This window comes from Phodopus roborovskii, unplaced genomic scaffold (assembly GCF_943737965.1).
Source record: "Phodopus roborovskii unplaced genomic scaffold, PHOROB, whole genome shotgun sequence".
Classification (NCBI taxonomy): Eukaryota; Metazoa; Chordata; class Mammalia; order Rodentia; family Cricetidae; genus Phodopus; species Phodopus roborovskii.
In genome coordinates this window covers 28,080,001-28,103,228 of record NW_026126416.1, presented here as the reverse complement: position 1 = coordinate 28,103,228, position 23,228 = coordinate 28,080,001, and the positions used below count along the sequence as shown (strand labels likewise).

The 23,228-nt window shown below is 41.8% G+C and overlaps 1 protein-coding gene across 1 annotated transcript in view; it reads right to left on the bottom strand.

Annotated features, from left to right (window-relative positions):
- Nucleotides 1–23,228, bottom strand: part of Fbn1 (fibrillin 1) — a 198,475-nt gene that overhangs the window by 156,826 nt on the left and 18,421 nt on the right. Inside the window, exons 2-5 of the mRNA XM_051183504.1 lie at nucleotides 15,819–15,901; nucleotides 14,095–14,193; nucleotides 6,042–6,137; nucleotides 4,058–4,153 (exon numbers count right to left, since the gene is read on the bottom strand). Of these exons, the coding sequence (XP_051039461.1) occupies nucleotides 4,058–4,153; nucleotides 6,042–6,137; nucleotides 14,095–14,193; nucleotides 15,819–15,901 (374 nt within the window). The remainder of the gene's footprint in view (nucleotides 1–4,057; nucleotides 4,154–6,041; nucleotides 6,138–14,094; nucleotides 14,194–15,818; nucleotides 15,902–23,228) is intronic.

Genomic DNA, 23,228 nt, shown 5'->3' with positions numbered 1-23,228 from the left:
TTGATTGTCATAAATCTGCATCACTTTGTACTCCTCTTTCCCACTCACTAGACGCTGTAGTCATTGCCCCTCTTGGTTTATGTAATACTTATTGGTTGCTTAACATGACACTTTAAATTTTTTTTGAATTGTTAAAAGTCATTTTGATTGTATCTAATCAAAATCATTTTTATTGCTTGAGAAGCTAAATGACGAGGAGAGGCCGAGGCTCCTCCAACATCATCTGCACCTGCAGGGATGAGGCGATGTTGCAAACAGCCTAGTTGTTTATTCACTATTACAAAAACAAATAAACCCTCCCCACCTGCATTACCCGTGAAGCTCCCTACGAGGCAGGTCTATCAGCCATGGTGCAGGCTCCATGCTACCACGGCACAGGCTCTGTGAGATCTCTAGACCACTGCTAGTTTCTCAACAGTGCTTCCCCTGTACTTCACTGATGAGCAGGTAACAGCTAAAAGTGTTTCTGGAGTGGGTAAAGAGTCCAGTATTGTCATCACCATGGAGACAGGAGTCAGTGATCGGGATGTAGGAGATGGTGCACATGCTCACAGTCGGTGCAGTCCTTGGGAGCCCATGGCAACCAGACTAGATTTGCTTTCTCCAAGAGTAGACTGATACCTTTAAATCCAAATGAGTGAGAAAATTCCAGAACCCTGTGTTAGATACATCCAAGCAGTAATCAAAGCTACCTCCTTTTAGTTTTTAAAATTATTTAAAGGGAACTTGGTTAAGCTGTAACATAAAGAAAACCTACCCTCCTAGCCTTAACTTTTAAATCTTTAATAATAATAATAATAATAATAATAATAATAATTATTAATATGCTTTCTGAGACAGCGTCTAAAGTAGTCCAAGCTGATCTTGAACTCACTGTGTAGCAAAGGTTGGCACAAAACTGGTAAGAATGCTAAGCTGTCCACACACAGGCAGCCTACACTAACTTACCTCTAGAATATACTGTTGGTATCCTATAGTATATCTCTAATATCCTGAAGATCACTCACTAAGGATATTGAACTCATAGTTGCCCCTGAGGCCGCATTCCAGTGGAGGAAACAGAAACCTGCAGTTTTGTTATAATTTAGTAGGTGCCACTATTGGGGTGGTGGGGTGGGGGGGTGGGGGGGCAGAGAGAACACAGCTGGAGTAAAGGCTTCCCAGGAGTTCATTTCTAAACACAAAATGCCTCATCTCAATAAAAAACACTAGCCTAAGAGGTTACTCCTTTAGACACAATTCATCAAGAGAAGTCGTCCCTCCTTCTACATGGACTGCCATGCTAGGTTCTACACATCCATCTTCTGTTCATGAAATCACAAATACATAATTGACAAGAGGCATAGCACCCCGTTCTTGAAAATCGTGACTTTCAGAAGAATACAAAATAGTGAAGTTTATACATGAAAATGCATTTTGCAATAAAAAAGGCACTCCTTCTTCTCATGTGAGGAGGAGAGAAAAGGCGCCATTGTCTCCCTTCCCTCTCTGGAGGTCAGTGCTATGTTCCTAGGAGAACAATAGAGGGTAATAGCTAGGGAAAGCCCACTTCCTCTCCCCAACCTCCCCATCTACCAGCATCTGGAATGCTGCCATAGTCCCTACTACTTTGTGGCCAGATCCTTCCACATCTAAGTGAAAGCTACTTAAACACACCTCCTAGAAATACACAAGTTTTGACTAGGAACTTAGTAACTTCATGTGTTCAGGCCATTTCTTCATCTTTGGCAAGCATCAAATCTTTGAAGTGGTAATGGGATCAGACCGACATTCCCCCTTCCTTCAGGCTGCCAGCATCAGCACCTCCCACTATGGGAGCCAGTTATTCTTTGCAAGCAACTACTGACCACTTTGTTCAAAGGAGAATGTTTATCATTAATTAGTTCTCCAGACAAATTAAACTCAGAAACAATGCTTAAAGGGCTCCTTTCACTCACCATCAAGGCACACATCAACAATTTTAATCTACAGCATCTTCACAAAGCAAACAGAAAGCCACAGAAGGCTACTACATATTACAGACTGTCCTCTTATTGCTAAGGATGCCACTGGGTGTGTAGTAGCTCAAGGGCAATGATATACATGTGCAAATTATAAAGGGAAACCATTTAAACAAAGACTCCGAAAGGACACCAAAATGCATGACACCAATTACACTCCACATAGCATTGCTCTAGGTGGTGTGAAGACCCGAAATACTATATAGTTTATCCAGCAATCATAGAAACCAGCCTAGAGTTGCTTGTTAAAACATACCATCAGTTCCTTATAATTTAACTGAATTTAGGTCAACATGGACAAGTTGAAATAAATAAAGAAGTCACATACACACACAAGGCTCTTTGTTTCTCTTATCTACATGTCTTAAATGAGACATGTCAACCACATGATACTTGATCTTAGCTTTCCATCTCAGAATAAAATCTTTATACAATTTTGAAGAAAAGCGATCGTTATAATTTTGAAAAGTTCTGAGGAATTTTCTCATTTATTTATTTATTTACTTATTTATTTATTTATTGAGACTGGCTTCTCTATATAGCACTGGCTGTCCTGGAACTTGTTATGTAGACCTCTCTGGCCTCAAACTCACACAGATCAATGTATCTCTGCTACCTAAGTTCTGGGGTTAAAGGCATGTACTACCATGCCTGGCTCCCCAGGAATTTTCAATTGCAGCTTTAGATGACACAAACTTTTCAACCTCCTCTAAATAATCAAGAATTGGACTAAGGGTAAGAGCACTTGTTATGCAAGCAGGAGTCACTGAGTTCAAATCTCCAGCAACCATATAAACGATGGAAATGGTTGCACATACTCCTAACTTCAGCATTGAAGAGAAGAGATAGACAGCTCCTGGGAACTCACAGCCAATATATCCAAAACAGTGAACTTTACACTCAGTGAGAGAGCCCAACAGCACTATATAAGGTGGAAAAGGAGAGAGGGAGACACTAATATCCTCTCCTGAACTCCACATGTATAACACAGGTGTGCACATACATATACATACAATATGTAACACACAGAGAGACCGACAATTAAATACCAGTTTTAAAACACAATAATAAGGAAAATTAAAACTAGAAATGATGAGAAAATGGTTATTGATTTAGAACAAAATAATTAACAAAGATAGCATTCATTAAGAACAGTACACATCCCCACATAACTATCAAATTAGCATCAATAGCTAGACAAAGCAGGCAGAATTTTTCTTTTAAATGGTAGCAGCAGAGAGCATTAAATTTGAAAACAGAAAATCCAGATTCAAATGAAAGCATATTGATACTTGTTTGCCCTTGAAGCCATCCTTGAACATCTATGAGCCTTGGTCTTTCTGTAGGCAAAGGTGAGTGCAATGGTTGCCCACACTTCCTGAGTACACGGTCTTGAGAACCATTCTTATCAGACCCTAGAAGTCCCTGCAGTGACCTGTGAACTCCAAGTTTGTCACCCCAGCTCCCACCGCGGCCAATCACTCTTCATGTGTGTTTTTCATTCTAAATATTTCCCTTTCTATATGTGTGCTTGAAGGGAATTACATCTTCAATTTACCGGGATCACGTGAAGGTCAGTATTTCACCTTTATGGGAAATGGTCCTCTTTGTATCCCAGTGCCCATCCTCTTTCTTTTGGATTTTCTTTCTTTTTTTCCATTTTTTTTATTTCATTTTACATTCCAACCACAATTCTCCCTCCCACTCCTCCTCCCACTCCCACCTCCTCTTTCCCTCCCTCACCTGTCCCCTAACCCACCCCCCAGTCCATTCCTCACAGGTAAGGGCTCCCATGAGGATCAACATAGTCTGAGTGCCCATTCTTCTTATGTATAAGCTCACTATGGAATACCACATCCCATTGCCAAGAATTGCTGAGTGGCATACACACTCAGACCACTGTCTTTGCCTCCTGGAGACCTCCTCAGTGACAATTCAAAAGTCTTCACATCCAGCCAACCAACTTCAAGAAGTAGCTACATACTCAGTGCCAGTATAAGCCAGTAACAGATTAGCCACCAGAATCCATTTATACAAATCACTTAGGCTCACTTTACCTCTTTCACACTGGGGTCCGGTAAAGCCGTATGTGCATGCACACCGATTTGGGGCCACACACCTCCCTCCGTTGAGACAGCCACTTTCACAGACAGCTGCAAGATAAGGAGAGAAAGTCTCACAACACTGCACTTGGATCCCCCAGAAAAGGAAGTAAACATGGTGGGAACGAACACCCTGGTGTTTGCTTTGAACAGACACCCCCCACAAGTGATTCTACACATGGGTTACTCTTACGGTCTCATCACAGGCAGCCCCGAGAAGTGCCTTCAGATCTACACCTAAAGTGGCTGTTTCTAATTGACTTCACCAGATGCAAACTGCATGTGATGATTAATACTTCATTTTGAGAGGGCAATATGGAGAGTTTCCAACTCAAACCACTGTTACATTAAATCAGTTAGTAGAGGCTGAGTTTTTCATTGCATTTTAGTAACTGAGTGAGTGAACGAGAGAGTGTGCACACACCACAACACATATGTGGAGGTAAGAGGCCAGCATAAGGAAAGTGATCCCTTCCTTCCACCAAGTGGGTCCCAGGGACTGAATTTAGGACACCAGGCCTGGTGGCAAAATCCTTTACCAGAAGAATTATTGTGTCAGACCCAAGAACATAGCTTTGAAGTGTACTTGCCACATAGTAAAGTAGAGTTAGTAACTCAGTAGGTATAGTTCACTGTTATTTTGTGTTATCATTATTTTTTCTGTGTAACTTGCAAGGAATAGTAAACATATATATAGAGAACTTGACCCACGACTTCCTGTCTGACCATATTTCCCTCCCATCACCTGTCTCTGCATTTCACCTCTATCTAGCATTAACAAAGTGCCTGCTTTAGCCCATGCTCCATGACATGTCCTGATCTAGCACTTCAACCCACACTGGGCCTTTTGCTTAAAAAGTCTATGATTCATCACCTGATGGGTGAATTCCTACACATCCCTCAGGACAGGGCCCAAGAGCTGCCTGAGCAGCCCTGACTTCTCTCCTCTCTCCAGGTTGGGCTGCATAAAACTCAATATTCTGTGTGTGGGGTAACTACTAGGCATTATATAATTGTTGGTTTATTCATAGTAGCATCTTCCATCATAGGAAATATACATACAACAGCAAGACTCAAAATGACATGAATAATAACTATTTTATTAAGTAAACGTGTATAGTGGAGTTTAACACAACTGTGGAATAATTAATGACATGAAAACACTAATAATAAAATATTTACTGTAAAAGGTCATGGGCCTAGAAGGCAGTAATTGAATAACAGAATTATAGATTATTTTATCGTTGCTGTCTTTGAATTTTCACAGACTTTTTATAGGGTGTACAGTTGATCCTACAGTAATTAAAGAACTCTTAAGGTGAGCTCTCATCCCATGCATTCTGCAGGGACTGGTAGAGTGCAGACATAATCAATGATGCTCATGAGTGAAGCAGCAAACTGGACACACATAGTAAACACTACAGTACCAGAGTCTATCTTGAGGAGCTAGAAATGTCTGGAAACAAAGATGAGATTTGTTTTGAAATGATTAAGAGATGATTCCTGAAAATTCAGGTAGAGACAGAAAATCAAGAGGTAGACGTTTGGAACTAATACTGGGATTTCTTTTTGAAGTGATGAAAATGCTCTAAAACTGGTTTATGGTGATGGCTGCACGGGCAGATAAGCTAACATTATGGAGCCCTCCAATTTGAAAGTGTGGAGTATGTAGTTTGTGAATTAAATAACTGGCAAATGCTTTTTTAAGGAGAAGAAATTTGCCTGTAAGTCTAAGGCTTAAAAGAAAGTGAAACAAACAACTTCCTGTCAGCATCCAGGATGGAAATCCAGTACTATTTGTGGTGATCTTTTCATCTGTAAGTGTTCCTAGACATCTGCAAAGGTGTGGTGTTCCTGGTCTTCAAAGGCAATTCACAGCACCTAAATCATAATTGCACAGATCTACATAAAACCAACATCTACCACAAGCCATACTTACGTTGTCCACAGTGTGTGCCAATGTATCCCTTCTGGCATAGACAGTGGTCATCGCTGCAGCTACCTCCATTCATGCAGCGAATGTTACAGTGTTGTACTTGAAAGGAGAAAATAAAGAATGGCTTAGTTTTGCAATTTGAGTACATAGATGGCAACATTGCACTAGAGATAGAATTTATTGCTATTTGACAATAAAATAAAATAATTCATTGAGATTGATATATCATGCAGATAGCAGAAGGCTCCTAATTATCAAGGATCCTTATGTTATGTATAAACCATTTACAGTACAATACAGTTTTTTTTCTTGGCATTTGCTTGAATGGGGCTAAATGACTTCCCTAATTTAGCAGAATTTAAAGCTCAATGTCATCTCTGTAATTAATACCAATAAGAAAGGAGTGCCCAAGTGATGACAAATGACAAGGTTAAGGTGGCAGTGATTCTACTGAAAGACTCAGAATATGAAGCATCTGGCCATGGAGACACTCAGATAATAAATTCCACCAATTTTTGTCCCATTTGGGAGAATAAAAGAACAGACTATAGGAATTAAATAGCCAGAAGATTTTGTCAGTAGAGGTTTAAAGTATTCACTGGATAAAACCAAGAAACAGCTGCTCATTTAAACTGTAACTGTAATCTAAACACCATCAATATTTCACTTTTATTATGTGTTGCATTCCCAAGCCCATGGGTGGACACCATCAGACCAGAGATAGCAACCCACTTGAAGAAGTGGAGTCTTACAAGTGGTTGTTAACACTCTCTGAGAGATGATAATGGTCACAGTTAGGATAGGGACAGGCCTCTAGCATGCAGGCTGTCTCTATTTCAGAAGTTTGGATGTGCTGACAGCACTTTCAAACATCCAGCTGGTCCCTCCTCTCTGGAAGCAGTAACTACCCTACCTAAAGAAGACTTGGCTAAGGAAATCGTGAGTCCTATTACACACCTCTACATAGGAGGCTATGGTTGCGCCCTGGAGGTTTGGCTTCTTCTGGCCTACTCTACGTGTGGGAGTCATTTCCCAGGGGAAAGAACTAGGTGGAAAACAGAGGGCTTTCCATCTTTGCAGAAGCTGGAACCAGGGGTTATGCTCTTTCCCCGGCTGTCTTCCTGGAATTTGCTGGCCAAACCTCTCCAGAATGCAGGAGAGTCCTCCCCACAGCCAGCCTCATCAGTGAGAGGTCCTCACAGCAGCGCTGAAGTGATAACTACTTGACTATGGGGGGCGGGGGAGACAGCATTTGTCTAATGAGCTACAAATACTCTGAGGTCAATCTAGCCTGACAGCAGGAAAAGGAAAAGTCAAACTCCTGTTCTTACTGCACCCTCTTAGACACAAAGAGATGTTGAAAGTGATCTCCCTTTTCAAGACTGTTTTGTTCTTACAAGGTATCACAGAAGGTTGTATTTCTCTGAACCAAAAGATTCCTGCCTCTCAGCACTCAAGGCCTCTTCAGCAGGGCCCCAGGTACCCTTCAGAGCTCCTGAAACACATTCTCCTGGCCCATGAACCCATCATTCAGTCTCAGAACAAATAAGTCTGCATGCCTATTACGTGTCACACAAAATGCTAGGCACTCCGAGCTGGTCTCTTTGTGGAACCCCTTCGAACCTTCTGTTTCTCTGCCCCTAATTCTTAAGAGTCCAAACTGAAGTTCTCATGAAGTCCCACTTCCCTCCAAGACCCTTTACATGTTTCTCCATTCCCTTGCTCTTTTATGACTTCTGTTCTCTCCTCCCTCTCAAACCAGAGGGCAGATGATGAAGGTAAATCCATCTGCAAGTGTGTGTGTGTGTGTGTGTGTGCGCGCACGCGCGCGTGCGTGTATACTTTTCTTGTTTCTCCTTTCCATGACTCATTTTTCTCTAGAGTAGGAAGTGTCATGACTATTAATTACATCCCTCAGTGTGCCCAGAGCAGCACTGTTAATTCTATTTGCTTAGCTCTCGCTACCTAGCAATGGCAACAGAACTACACTTGAAGAGAAGCTGGGGCTAAGAACCTACCCTTTGTGTCCTAGGTGCTTATACAGCTCTAAGCAGATAATTATTCAAATATTTTTAATTTTTTTCCTCCATCTACAAAAATTAACAGCTTCCCCTAAAGCACTGCTACATACATCAAGCAAACTAACCTCACAAACTGTTTCTTGAGGCTCCAGTAAAACCTCTCAGCCAAATGCTTTTTAACACTAAAGCTATCTACAAGTACACAAAGGGAAAAAATGGTAAGAACTTTGGATACTATTCTAAGTGGGTCAGGAAATGGTGCACAATTGCTTTAAAATTTGGTGCTATGCTTAGTTCCATCCTATCTTAGAAAAACAGTGAGGATTGGGAAAAGGCAGGAAATGACGTCACCCTTAGAGCAAACTCGGTGCACAAACTGATTTCAATTAAAGTGGTTCATGCCAAGACCCGATTTCCATTCCCACATGAGCAACAAAGCCACTTAGCCACTCTGAGATTTCAAACAGGAAAAAGAAAAGAACTACCAGGGATTTGCACAGTGGCTTCCCAGTTACTTGTTCAAACTGAAAGTCAGAACAAATTCTCCTTTTCAGGGAGAATGATTACGTATACAGTGAAGCTTGACATATCAAAAGTCCCCCTTTATATGGCTTTCATTTCTTTAAACTCCCTCTCTTTCCAGCTGAAACTTTTCCAGGTTAAAAATATTATTTCTCCTTTAAGAAACAAAACCACCCTGGAAGTCTGGTAAGGTCAAAAGTCACTGTGAGTCCAGTGGTCACACAGCCCCACGGGCCGTGAGTCTTCAGGTGTGGTGTGCAAGCAAGGCTACAACAGAATGGAGTCCTCCATCACTGCTATACCATGGGTGGGTCTTAGAGCCTAAAGAAAAGCATCCCTTTAGAAGTGGGACACAGCCTAGGAGAGGGGATTATTTCTGAAACATCACAGCATTTGAGGCAAGGGCTAGAGTGTTGGTATGAGTTCAAGGCCAGCCTGTGCTACAAAGTAAATTCCAGCAACATACAGATAGATACTTTGTCTCAAAAGTTATTTTAAAAGGTTGGCACAAACCCAGAATTTCTGTGAGAAAATAAAAGAAGTAGATATTTGGCTTCACCTTTGCCACCCAAACTGGAAAGAGTTTATTGAACACAGACCCACTGACAGGTTTTCATTTGGATTGAATCTGCCACTGGTGCCTAGTCTAAATTTACTCTCTAATTAACAGGAATTCTGGATGTGTTATAATCAGCAGACCAGAGTCTGTCTAACGAAAAAAGATACACACAACTCTGAAGCATTCTTTACTGGGAGTACTGAATGCCCTGCATTAGGACACATGCCTAAACTCTGCCTGGGTTGAGATTTTACAACAAACAGAATACTAAGAGAGTCTAAGCTTTCTTGGGCAAGCTGAAGCTGTCCTGTACAATCAGATCCCCAGTGAGAAAGACCCAGCAAAGATGGTCAGGTGGTCTCAGACCTTTCCACGCCAGGCTCCATACCCCAGAACTAACAGAAACTGTCAACATTTACCTGTCTCCACAAAGAACCCAAATAAATTTCACATTCATTGCAGAATCAGTTAGTCCTTTCAAGAAATGCCGACTGATCGCCCTCCATTGACAAGGTGGCAAGGAAGAGTCTAAAAGTCTTTCTCCAGAAAGCACAGTGCAGACCCATTAGAGTGACTAACTCGAAAGGAATGGCATGCATGCACCACAGAAAGGAAGAGATGCAGGCTGACATTTGGCTCTCAACATCGCAGCAATGACTCCCTTCGGAATGTACTAGGCTTCGAAGACCAGCCATCATGTCTAGGCAGACTCGGCCGGCAGAGAGAACACTCGGGGACAAATTCCAAATAAGCAACTGTAGGCTGAATGTGTGTTCTAATTTCACCACCAGGAAAAACACAAACAGACAAATCAAATAGCCAGGCCAGTCCCTGGACCCTAAACCTGAGACAACAATCCTCCAGCATGGCCTGAGTTACCACAAGACAAGAAGAATTTCACTTGGACCAATAATTCCCTCAAGTGTATAAATATTCATGCACATCTTAGAACAGGACCTGAGCATCTCCAAAACCTAAAAGTTATCTGAGCTAGAAAGGGTCCAGGAAATGGCAAGTTGAGTGGCATCTGTGATAAAGTATTTCCATAAAGTCTGAGCAGACAGCAAAACCATTCAAGAAACCCAAAGGGTAAGTCTAGGCAGCCTTTAGGTACTCTTCTCTGTCACTGTAAACCATACAGATCCTGAAAATGCTTTTTCCAGAGTCAAGCCTTCCAGAGCAGCTAGAGCACTAACCTCTCTTCCTCTGAGCCCACTCACATTCTGGCACATGCTTGCACCCCTTGGTATTCCTATGTTCTTGGACCTATACTGGCAGCAAAAGTGTCCCCAGACTCAACTGGAATTGAAGCAAACAGAAAACAACAAAACTAGAAAAAGATGGGCTTCTACTAGACGGGAATACTCCTCAAATTGATATGCAGGTTTAATACAACACCTCTGAAAATCTGCAAAGATTGTGGGGGCAGGTGAAGAACTGACAAAACAACTCTGAAAAGAAAAAAGAAAGTAAGGGCCTGAACCTGTTGTATCACGTGGCTAAGGGATCAGAGTTGGGACAAAGGAGAAGGGATAGATTAGTGGAGCAGCAGAGAGGCCAGACTCACAAAAACATACCCGGCTGACTGTCTTTTGAAAAAAAAAAAAAACAAAAACAAAAAAAAAAAACCCACCACAAAACTAATTTTTGTTAGTCAGGTTTCTATTACTATATCAAATATTGAATTTAATCAGCCTGTAGTGGGACAAGGGTTACTCTGACTCACAGCTTGGGAGACTCCATTCTACAATCTTGGCCCCGCTGTTTTGTGCCTACAAGGAAGCAGCACATACTGGCAGGAATGAGTGGCAGGTAAAGAAGACACACCTTGGGGCAAGACGACATAGGAAAGCAAGAAGGGGTCTGTAGTTTCACAGTCATCTTTCAGGACCTCCAGTGACCTGAAGACCCCTCCCTATAACATTTCATCACTGCCAACATCTCCTTGACCTTTACAAGACATTTAAGAGCCAAGCCACAGCAAAATTAAATGCCCAAGGGACAGAATTTTGGTTTTTGCAGGAGCAACTGGACACCCATAGGTAACAACTGAATCTAACTTCAGCATCACACTGCACACAGTCTGAAATCACAGAAAACTATACACCTTTAGAAACAAGGTGGAGAACAATCTCTGTGATCTAGGGCTGGGCAAAGCATGCTTGGACTGTGCACCAGAAGTGTGAAAGAGCCAAGGAAAGACTGATTAGGTAGAGTTTGCTCGCTTTGAAAACCTGCTTCGGGGAAGAGCCTATGCACCACTGATGGTGAGGAAGCAAACTCTGGAGAATGGCTTGTGAGGGTTTCGCACGTGAGAATTTTGCTGGTGTAGTTTGAAACTTGTAGAAAGATGTTTCCCCACTTAGGGTCTGCAGGGCATTGGAGTCAAATACCACCTGCCAGAACAGCTTCCTTCCACCCTTTCCTCAATCAGATGAGAACAATAAGAGCTCAGAGGTCAATGACTGCCAGCCCCCATCACCTCATCACATGACAAGTAGAATTTTTTCATAAGTTAGAGTGGTGAAGTGATTGATTGGAATCAGACCTGTCCAACCTGCGGGCTGTGTGCATGCTGGGGCAGCTATGAATACAGCCAAATCCATTTGTAGATGACAGTGTGCTATCACAACGTCAAATGGTTAGACACACTGAAAACACCCCTTCTAGCAGAACAGGGAGCTGTATGAAAACATCTTACTGATTGGTGTTATCCCATCAACAGGAGAGTTATCACATGATCTGTATTCACTAATGAGTATTACAGGTTGTCCATACCTTCTGTAACACAGCCCACCTAGTTCACTAAACATGGTTTCAAAAGGCCAGAAAGGAATTTTGACCATCCTCAGCAACACTTAATTTTTTAAGTGTTGCCATCTTTATTTTTTTCAAGCTCTTAAAACAATGTTAATTCTAAGAGAGTCCAAGACAATAATTTTTAAGATTATGTATACCTCAAAGATCTTGATGAAGTGACAGTCTTTTCTATATATTCTTCTGGTCTACACACAGCTCCATAGCTCCAGGCACCATACACAGATCCAAAGTCTCCAGAAAGTGCCATCCACAGGGCTCAGACTCCAGTTTCTAGCTTAAGCCTGACTTAGGGTCTTATTGCTATACTCTTTCTGACCTCAAGGCTAGTTTGAAGCATACTGGGACCACACAGACATCACCTCTGGTCTTATTAAAATCCTGTCTGGGGCTGGAGAGATGGCTCAGGCGTTAAAAGGCTAGGCCCACAACCAAAAAAAAAAAAAAAAAAAAAAAAAACCCATAAAATCCTGTCTGTAGCTCATGATTTTTTTTCTCGAGGAGAAGTCATGAGGATTAACTCCCTATCTGGACAGTCAGTTCTTCCCTTAAAGTGATAATCAGGTAAGAAGCCAGTCTAGGGGAAGAGTTTTATTCCTATCTTGATAACCATGTTCTTCCAATATTGAGAGGCTCTCTCCTGGATAGCAGTCTGGGGTCTTTTTGGTAGAGGTAGGGATGTCCTGTATGTTCTTGAAACTCCTAGTTGACTTCACTCTTTCTGTTCCTCCAGCTCAGGTGGCCTTGATGGGTAGACTCATCTTGTACATGCAAAAGCAAGCTAAGATCGAGTAAGAATATATTGTGCTCAGTATGTGGAATAAGAGTCCCAGACCAGGAGGAAATTGCTATCCTGACCTACAACCAGCTTCATTTAGTATTAAGCCATCTTTAACTGGGTTCCAGCAGAAGCAGACAGTTTCAGCAAAGGTAGTTTGCTTTAGAGTGATTCCAGAAAGCACCACTATGGGCTGAGGCTGAGTCCTGGTCAGGATTTACAGGAGACAGTACATGACAAATCTCAAAGCTATCCAAACTGGGAGCTTAGAAGCCAGAGCCTTTGCTCCAAAAATCCCCATCTGTCACTGGCTGATGGCTGAATCTTTGTCCTCTGACCCCAAAGCCCTTCCCACTTCCTCTGCTCTGGCCCATCCTGGGACAGGGAAATGTTGACCAAGCTTTCAGGCTGAGTTCATGTGCTCCCCTGTGAGTGGGCACTAAAATGGTCTACTGTGTCAGGCAATCCAGCTGAGCCAGCTACTGGACTAATGAAGGCCACAGCTTCATGTGAGGCTTCTTAACAGAGAGGGATCCTTGACACACTGCAGTCTCTACTTGCACCAGACCAAGGAGGACAAGCTCAATCCACCCCAGGGGTCCTAAAAATGTCCTCAGATATGGAATAGCAGTAAGGGGAGTGCATTTTCTCTCCAGAAACTGGAAGTGAAATACAGACACACATTTGTTTTGTCTTGGCAGTAGCTGGGATATTGAGGGCTGTTTATACAGACATGAACTTTAACTTTTTAAACAATTAATAAGGACTTGCCTCCCAGCCCTCACGTTTCCCCATTCTGATACTTTGGATACACACTCAAAGATAAAAGAAACAATAAAACCAGAAAGCAATGGTTCTCTAGCATAAACTGTGGATGTTTATGTAACCAGACAGAATAAATGCCATGTCTGTATGTCACTATCTCTCATGTTTTCCCCACAAAAAGGCATGTCTTGAGTTTCAAATAGGTTTTTCATCAGATAGGTTTCATAGTTCAGTAGCACAAATAAAAATGGCTAGTTTTCTGGAACCAAAAATGTTCATTATATGGTCATTTCAGTGAGCACCTTCTCCATTAGAGATACAGAGATGAATGTGGCTGTACCAACATAGCAGGTCATCATCTTTATGCTCTTTCTACACTCCATAGGCAATTTTCCCATACAGAGTGAGGAATGGAAGTGAGAGGCTAGATCCAGGAATGCCTTTCCAAGAATTCTGGGCAAAGTAGAGAAGGCAGATGTTCTAGTGGGAGGGAATGTATTGCAGGGAAAGAAAAAAATCCTAAAAGCAAATTTAGAAGAAAATAGGCCATAACCACATAAAATAATATCATCTATAATGACATGTTAGACTCACTGGATCTGGAGCCACAGGAAGGCGATATCTGACCAGAAGGGCAAGTGCACATATTTGGCCTCGAGCAGAATCCATCCCCACAGGAATGCCGGCAAATGGCTGCAAATAAAATCAGAAATCTATCAGCATATGAGTTCCTCAGCACACAGCTAGGCACAGGGACTCAGTGCTCATATGAGGGGCCTGGGCCCACTGGCCCTCAAGTACTCATTTACAAAGCAAGTCTACCAGAGTAAAGGAACTCCAGTTTGAATCAGTAACTCCCTTATTGATATTGGTAGCATTCTGCCTTTCTGCTTATTCAACAGGACCCAATAGCTCTAAATTCCTGGACAAGCTAATGAAGAGAAAACAAAACAAATAAAAACTTTGTAGCTAAATATATTTATATTCTTACAAGGACTGTGCTCTTATATTAATTTATAATTTAATAATAGAAGACTTATAACAGTCTTCTTGGCGGACGATTTTATTGTGAGCATTTAATTGTTACTCTGTTCTGAATTACACTGACAGCCTGAGGGGGGAATCTGGAATCCACCATTTAGTGCTGATTTTACAGTCAAGGAGATTCTCATTGTCAATGTCATCCAGAACCAAATGCTCTGCTAGGGTCTTGAGGAGTCAATTAAATCACAGATGACTTAGAGTTATCAGCAGACTAAGGTTCTGTCACTAGTTCTTAGACTTACTGGCACAGTTTGTACCTTTGCCCAAACTCAAGAACCTTGTAAGATGTGAATGTGATATAAAAAGTTACAATAATATATAGGGTATATTGAGACACAGAAACAGATTTCATAGATACGGCAAGCTGTTATTAGATAGGCTATCACAGAATCACAGCAACGTTTATTCTGGTGCCTAATGCATTCTGTAGGTAATTCCAAAGAACTATGGGGAAAGAATTCAACTGTCAGCTCCCTAAGAGAACTCCACATTCTGCAATCTCCATTAAGTAAATCTGTTTATTTATTATGGGGATGTGTGTGGGTGGGTGTTTAAACAAGATCTCTATGTTTATCCCTGGCTGGCCTGGAACTTGCTATATGGACCAGGATAACCTCAAACTTATAGAGGTCTCCCTTCTCTGCCTCCCAAGTGCTAGGATTAAATTATATACAATCATGCTTGCCTTTGTCTTAAAAGACCTGTTCTCACTGAGTAGTCCAGGCTAACCTCAAGCTCCTGATCCTCCTGTCTCAGCCTCTGGAGTTCTGGGATTATGGTGCATACTGCCACACCCAGCTGTGACTCAACTTTGTTCATTAAAATTAGTTCTTGCCTTTGCTCTTTGTCTAAGAGTTATACCTGCTTTTCCCCTCAAATTTAATAGTTTGGGGAGGCCCGGGCATAGTAGAATCGAACAGGGAGAAATTATAGTGAGGAAGTCAGGCAATGAGAAGCCTTTGTTCAAAATCTCATTATCATGATTATACTAGTCTACCCAATGAGGAGCGGCTTGTGCAAACAGCATACAACTTTAATCAAAGTGTCCCCATGGCCCCATTCTGTAGATTTAGAAATGTTCTGAAGGAAATCACTGATTAACGAAGGGCAATTCTTGGAAATTTATTGTGTTTCCCAAAGGGGATTCAGAATACATAGGAAACGTTTAGCTCCAGGAGGCTGAGCTATAACACATTAACGGTATTCAGCAGCAAGTATCACCAAGCAACTGAAACCATGATAACATGCAAATGACAGGTTATGTATTTACTTACGAACAATACACTGATTTCCACCAGGTAAGGTTTTCCATCCAGGACAACAGTATGCATTGTAACGTGATCCACAGACATTGGGTCTGAAACAAAAACACAAGAATTCCATACTTTGAAAAATAAGATATAACCAAATGAGAGAGGAAATCCACCCCCATACACACACACACACAGAGATAATCCCAACAAACAGAGAACAGTAGAATCTGCGGGCCCAATCAAGCTGAGTTGCTTAGGGCATTTGGCACATTTTAACCTAATGATATGGTAGGAAGGCCTTAATACCAACACATACAAAACCCAGAGATGCTAAAGAAACTGTTGCCATCTCATGCACAGATGTGAAAGCCAAAGGAGCTATGTAAATGGGTCCAATTTAAATCAACTTCCTATAAACCTGGATAAGAAAGATCATATTGAAATCTGTGACATGCAAAGTTTTAAATGACTACTCTCATAAACGGCATATTTCCCTCCCTCTCTGGCCCAGTGTATCTCTAAAATGTTACCACATTCTTTCTTTGACAAAATTACAGGAATTCTAACTCTACCGTCAGTCAGGAAAAAAAAAAAATAAGGGCCAAAACATGTAAATATTTCTTTAGCACAAACTTGGAAACAGCCAGTACCAGAAATCATTGGAAAATCAAAGCAATGTCACTATGAGTTTACTGTTTACAGACAGCTTGTCACATGTCTTGGAGCAAAGCCTTCATTCAGAATCCAGAGGGTCAATATTTAAGGGTTCCTGAAGGCAACTGGGTGAAAGTGTGGCTACTCAGAAAGGCAAGACGGACCAGGCAGAAAAGAAACTAGCCCATCAGTGTGTGCACACTCTTAGCCTAAACACTGATGCCAGTTGCTGGCAACAGCTAACTAGAAAGTTCATGTGTTGAGTGCTCAGACCCGGACAGGACCTCTATATCGACCCCTTACCCAAGGCTCAGGGGACATCACAAGAGAGGTGTCAAAAAGGATGTAAGAGTCAGGAGGAGAGCTGGAAAAGGCTGTCTTCTGGACATGGCATTGCTGATGCATTCACGGACTCTCAATTAGCTATGGTTACCCACTCAAGATCAAGCCAGTCAAAATTCCAGAATGATTGGAGCATGGATCATGAGGCCTCCAGCCCCTATTGGAAGAACTTTAGGAAGTTAATGGCTGCTGGGGGAGAAAGACACAGCCTTTCATCCATGTCCATGTGGACATCAGCAATTGACTCAGTAGGTTATTAATTAAAAAGGAAGAAGAAAAAAATTAAGGAAGTTGGAGCAGGGACATTGTGGGGGCAGTCTGGGAGGAGCTGGAGGGGTAGTAAGGGTAGGTGTGATAAAACACATAATAAATTCTCAAAAATTAAGAAGTCATGTTTTTCTAAAGGGTCACATGTTTTACAGTAAATTTCACAAAACAGAAGGCATTCCAAGGCTTTCTAGTATAAATACCACAGTCCCTCAAGGATAAACCTTCAACACAACTGCATGGCTAAAACATATTTTTCAGCTGGGATACGTCCAAAATTTAGATGCAAAGTCCTCCTGCTTAAATTAAACTCTATTCACCTCTCTATCTCTGGCAGGGAAGAGAACTCTGATAAAGTCTGTGTCTGTCATTCACCTTTTCTATAATTCTAGAAATTATTGAATAATCTACAGCATACAATGTGCACTCTAGACTGACTGATGTGAGGGTCAGAGGAGAGAATTGGGGGACAGAACAGAACCTTGAACTTCATACCCAGCAACATGAAGTAAGAGTGTCTAGACTTTAGATGCATAATTTCACAGCCTCCCTGGTCTTCATTTATTTCTGCACACATTGTGATAATACAATGCTTGCCTTGTCACCAGTGTGTATATGTGCATGTATGTGTGTGTGTGTGCATGGGGGCATGCATGCATGTCCATAAAATAATGGGCATTCAGGTCCTGCATGTAAGAAAGAGAATGAAAGCACAAAATACCATTATCATCCGGATGGGATCATTTCACCTACTCAGCTTCCTCAGGAAGAGACAACAGACTAAAAATATATCTGTGAGGTAGGAGAGAAGGTTCAGCAATTGAGTACTTGCTGCTCTTCCAGAGGACCTGTGTTCAGTTCCCAGCACCCACATGATGGCTCACAACTGCTTGTAATTTCATTCCCAGGGGGGTCAGATACCCTCTGGCTTCCACAAGAATCATGCATGCACATAGTACACATACATATATGCAGACAAACTTCTCATACAATTAAAGCGTCAGGAAAAGTAATTTAACCTCATGGATCTTGTCATTTAGTCCTTCGTGTGACTCATTTTAGTTCTACCTGTAACAAAGTTGAATCCCAAACTTCAGTATCCAGAAGATTCTGGGCAAGGAAAAGCTTGTAAAGAAATGTATAGGTGATGGGAGATGTCATTATGTATATATGTTTCTCGTATTGGTTAATGAATAAAGCACTGTTGGCCAATAGGAAAGCAAGATAGGTGGGACTAGGAGATAAGGAGGAAAGAGGAAGAAGGAGGAGGAGTCAAGATGGAGAGACTGGGGAGACGAGATGCATGCCCCATTCCCCGGTAAGATTAGAGCATGTAGAAATACTTATATTTAACAGAAATGGGTTAATACTTAAGACAGAGCTAGCTAATAAGAAACTAGTACCTGGTCAACAGCATTATATCAAATACAGAGTCTCTGAGCTTTATTTGGGGCTGGCGCGGCAGCGGGACAAGACCAGCGGCGGGCAGAAAAACCTTACTCCTTACATATAGGGAAATAGGACACAGGGATGTGGGGAGGAGGGGGCTCACACGTTTTAAATTCTATCAGTTTAAAATGACAATCCAGCCAAACTCAATTGCCTCAACCCTTCCCCATCAATAGCTCCCAAAACAGTTCCTGGCATTACTTCACAAGCCCCCTGTGCCTTTGCAGGATGCCCAGTGGTTAAAATGCTATTTTTTTTTTTTTCAAGTAAAAACCAGGGCTGTCCGAGCGACATAAATGAGTGCATTTATGGAGTGCCATCACATATGACCTGGTGAAAGGGCTAATGGCTAAGGTCCAGGGTCAGTCATTTCGGTCCTCCAAAGCAAGGCACTCAAAAGATTTCCCCCCAAGGTTTCAAAAAATGTTAGTACTATGAACTTGCTTTCTATATTTAGAATCATTCTATCACCAAAATTCATGGAAGACTACAGAATTTACCACAGTCACAAAACAGGAAGCCAGTGTTCTAAGTCTTCACGGTGTAAAAGTCACATCACAGAGCTCTCTCAGTGTACAAGGATGAGCAACTGAGTTCAAATCTACATAAAAAGCCTGGGCATAACCACACACGTGCCTGTGACCCCAGGCTCTGTGGCAGGCAGGGACGAAGGGGGCTTGCCAGCCACCAGCCTAGTTCTACGTTCAGTGAGCTATCCATCTCAACAGACTGAAGGAAAGTGTGCTAGAGCAGGCTACTTGACGTCTCCTTCTGGCCTTACACATGCACACAGACAGATGCACCACAAATATACTCGCACGCACATTAAATTTGCTTGATAAATAAATAATGCCATAGCTGTCATGAATTCAGGAACAAATCGGGAAGAAAGGTTTGGAAATCAGTAAGACAACTGATCCAAGAAGCACAGGTATTTATTTATTTATTCATTTTAATTTTTTATTTTTAACTTTTTTTTCTTATTTTACCTATCGATCCCAGTTCCCTCTACCTCCCATCCTCCCATCCCCCCCACAGCCCCCCATCCTATCCCCCATCCACTCCCCAGGGAGAGTGAGGCCTTCCATTAGGGATCATCAAAGTCAGTCAAATCATTTGGTGTACGGCCTAGACCCTACCCGTGTCAGTTCCTGCACTAGGGATACATCCTGGTTCCATTGTCAGAGGTACCACAGACTTCCCAGCCTCCTAATTGAGACCCAAAAGCACAGGTATTTAAAAACAACTGACAAATGAAACTTTGCTCTTGAGGCTCACCTGGTCTTCATGGCAAGTTCCAGGTCAGTTAGGGCTACACAGTGAAATCCTCTTACCTGCTCCAGAAAAAAAAAAAAATACCCCCCCCAAGAAAGGAAGCAGAGGGAGGGAGATAAAGCATTCATCTTCCAATGATCTAAGCTGTCAGGTTTCATTGTAAGAAACCAATGGCTATTGAGTCCAGACATAGAGGCACAGGAGTGACAGATGCCACACAGAGACAAGCGTGAGAACAGAAATAAGCACAGGGGAAGCAGCAGGGAGATGGTTTGCTTCATCACTTACTTACTGCCCTATATCACTACTCATGCTCCAAATCTTAAATATTTGGCTAACAATCTGAGCCTCATCTTTAAGCTAAGATGTCATTACTTTTGGGGTGTTCTTGGGGATCTGGGGAGGGTTCAAGAAATGGTTTCACTATGTAGTCCTGGCTGTCCTGGAACTCACTCTGTAGACCAGGCTGGCCTCAAACTCAGAGATCCGCCTGCCTCTGCCTCCTGAGTGCTGGGATTAAAAGCGTGTACCACAACCTTCTAGCCAATAATTTTATCTTTTATGTTAAATAGCATACTTTTAAAATTTCAGTTGTTTCTATCAACATCATCTGATGGTGGTTTTAATATGATTCTCCTTTGTATGGCTCCACACAGTGTTAGAAATACACAATTTCTTCCCTGCGACTTCAGTCTGGAGAATTGTGAACTAACAGAAATTTCTTGAACATGCTGGGTAGAATTTGTTCTACTTGCCCACAGATTTTTTTAAGGCTCTACTCTAGAAACAAATTAATGTCTTGTTTTAGTTGGAAGGCAGTAAGACATGTAAAAGTCTAAGGAGACACACTGGGTTGTTTTCATATTAAAGATTATTACTCTAAGATTTCAGTACAAACAGCATTTACAAAGAGGATACATTTTTAATGAAGTTACTCTTGTGTAAAAGTGAGTATAGCATGCATGTGACCTCTTTCTTTTCATCATCCTCTCGACTGACCCACTACTCCTGAAACATCATAGTTAACTATCCTGTGCAGGTAGCAGCAGCCTTTGGCAAGTTAAGAAGAATTAAAATTCACAGGGAACAGAACTTTCCACTAAATGCTAGGAATCGTTCTTAGGTTTCATTTTCATAACAATTTTTTGAGGTAAGTAGTACTATTATCATCTACTCTGAGGAAATTAGGGCCTCAGGAAGGTTAAACCAACTACCAAAGTCCCATATCTTAGAAATGCGTCATGGGTGAATCTGAACTCAGGAAGTCTGCATTTGAGACTATTCTCTTAACCAACAAATTACAGTACAGATGTATTTAGACAGGAAGATGATGTTTTACTCAATGTCTCTCTAGTGTGGTGACATAGATAATAAAAAATCACAACCAGTCTACTGATAAACTAGAGTTAAAGGATAAATTGGTTTTTTTTTTTTTTTTTTTTTTTTTTTTTTTTACCTGTATTCTTATAATCTGTGGAGGAAGAGGGTACCATGTATATATTCTACTTCATCACTGTGAAACTTAAAAAAAAAAAAAGTTAGGTCTTCATCTGTAACTTCCCTTACTTAGCTCCATCACTCTGGGGGGATGGTGAGCTTCAACAGGCTTGCTGTTGGAGCCAGTTCAGACACAGCACTTGGAGGCTGTGTGGGCTAACTAAAGCCCTCTCTCAGTAGAGCAAACAGCTGGGCTCTACCACGTCTGACCACATCATTGCAGGAATTGGCCTCTGTGCAAGATGTCTGCAGATGTCCACATTCCTCTAGCCAGAACCCACTTCTGCAAGTTTGGCTTGTCTAACAGCAAGATAGCCTTTTTGCTTCCTCTCCTAAGTGCAAAGCCTTTTCCAAATAGGGTTGGTGTAATAAAAACAAAGTCAGAGGGCTTTTATTACATGTAAGAGTTTCCCAGCCTATTCAGCAATGAAATACTTGCTTAAGGTAAGGGCAAATTCTGTGCCAAAAGTTACATGCTATTTTGACCTCTAAAGAAAAGTTACAACTGAACCCACTGAGTTTAAACACGAAGAAGGGTCAAGAAATCCATACTGCCATATAACAAAAGGTCATATCGTAATATCCTCCAGTTCCAGAGTTAGAGCCTTTCACTCTCCAAACTGTCCTAGAATGTGGAGCTTCTGTCTATAGTCAACGATGTATCAGGAAGCGCACAGCTCAGCTTGCTTCTCACATCCCAGCCACCTCCCTTTGTGATTTCACACCTTCATCCTGATCCTCCAGGCTGTAGGCAGAGGTCAAGTCTGCAGTGATGGGAATACCACATGTAACTGTTCCAGCCCATCTGCCAGTCACAACAATGTGAGTCATGGAAGCAGCTTCCATGACTGCCTCAGGCCTCAGCCAGACACTCCGATCAGAGATGCACTTCTGGCTTGTCTGAGGCGACACTACCCAGGACACAGACAACCCTGACTTCCTACTTTGAAGGTTGAAGCCAACCAACCTTCCTGATTTACTTCAAGAGCTTTGTCTTAACAGCAATCATCAAAAAGTACTATTCTAAAACAATCCAAAAATAAACAGAAAGACATGCTCTGATTTTCAAAATCTTTGTCCCCCTGCTTGCTTTCTCTGGCACCAGTCAACTAGTGACTTCAGTGTCTTCCCTGTACACACTATGGGCTGGTGTCTTCTCCTCCTTCTTTCCTTACCTTCCTTCCATCTCTGTCTCCTTCTGTCTTTCTCTTTGACCCTACCCTTTTCTTCTCTCCTTGGTGCCCACTTAGCACCTTGAACTCACTGATTCCAAGCTCACACAGCTCAGCTTCTTGTGCAGCCAGCAAGTTCACTCCCAAGTGAACATCAGATACACAATCAATTCACCACTGTGCCACAAATCACAAAGGCATTCAACAGTGTGATGTGACAAGGCATGGAACCAGCTCTGTGCTTTCATCCCCCAAAACATGTCCATGCTAATCATGACAAAAACCATGAAAGAATTCTAATTAAGGGGCATTCCAAGAAACACCTGACCATCCACGGTCATTACAAAGAAGATAAAACAGAAATTCTCTATGGCTTAAAAAGCTATACTGACTAAATGCAATATGTAATCTGTGAGGGGACCAGGAATATGAGACAATAATCAGGCACAAGGCAAGGGAAAGAATTGAAAATGAAGTTAAACTAGTAACTATATGTCAGTATTTGTTCATTGATTGTAATGAATGTGTCCTGAGAGGCAAAGATGCTATTCACAGGGAACACACACCCATGCCCTCACTCCTGGCCCATACAGCCCTGAAAGTTGTAGACACAGAAACAATTCTCCAAACCTGGGAGGCCACTTTCAACTGATAGCTAATTTCAATCCTTTTCGAAGCTCTCTCGGGTGATTGGAACATCCATATGTATGTGTTTTTCTTGGGGGAAAGAAAGGAAGAATTTAAAGCTCAAAAATCCCTGAGGTTCATTATAACA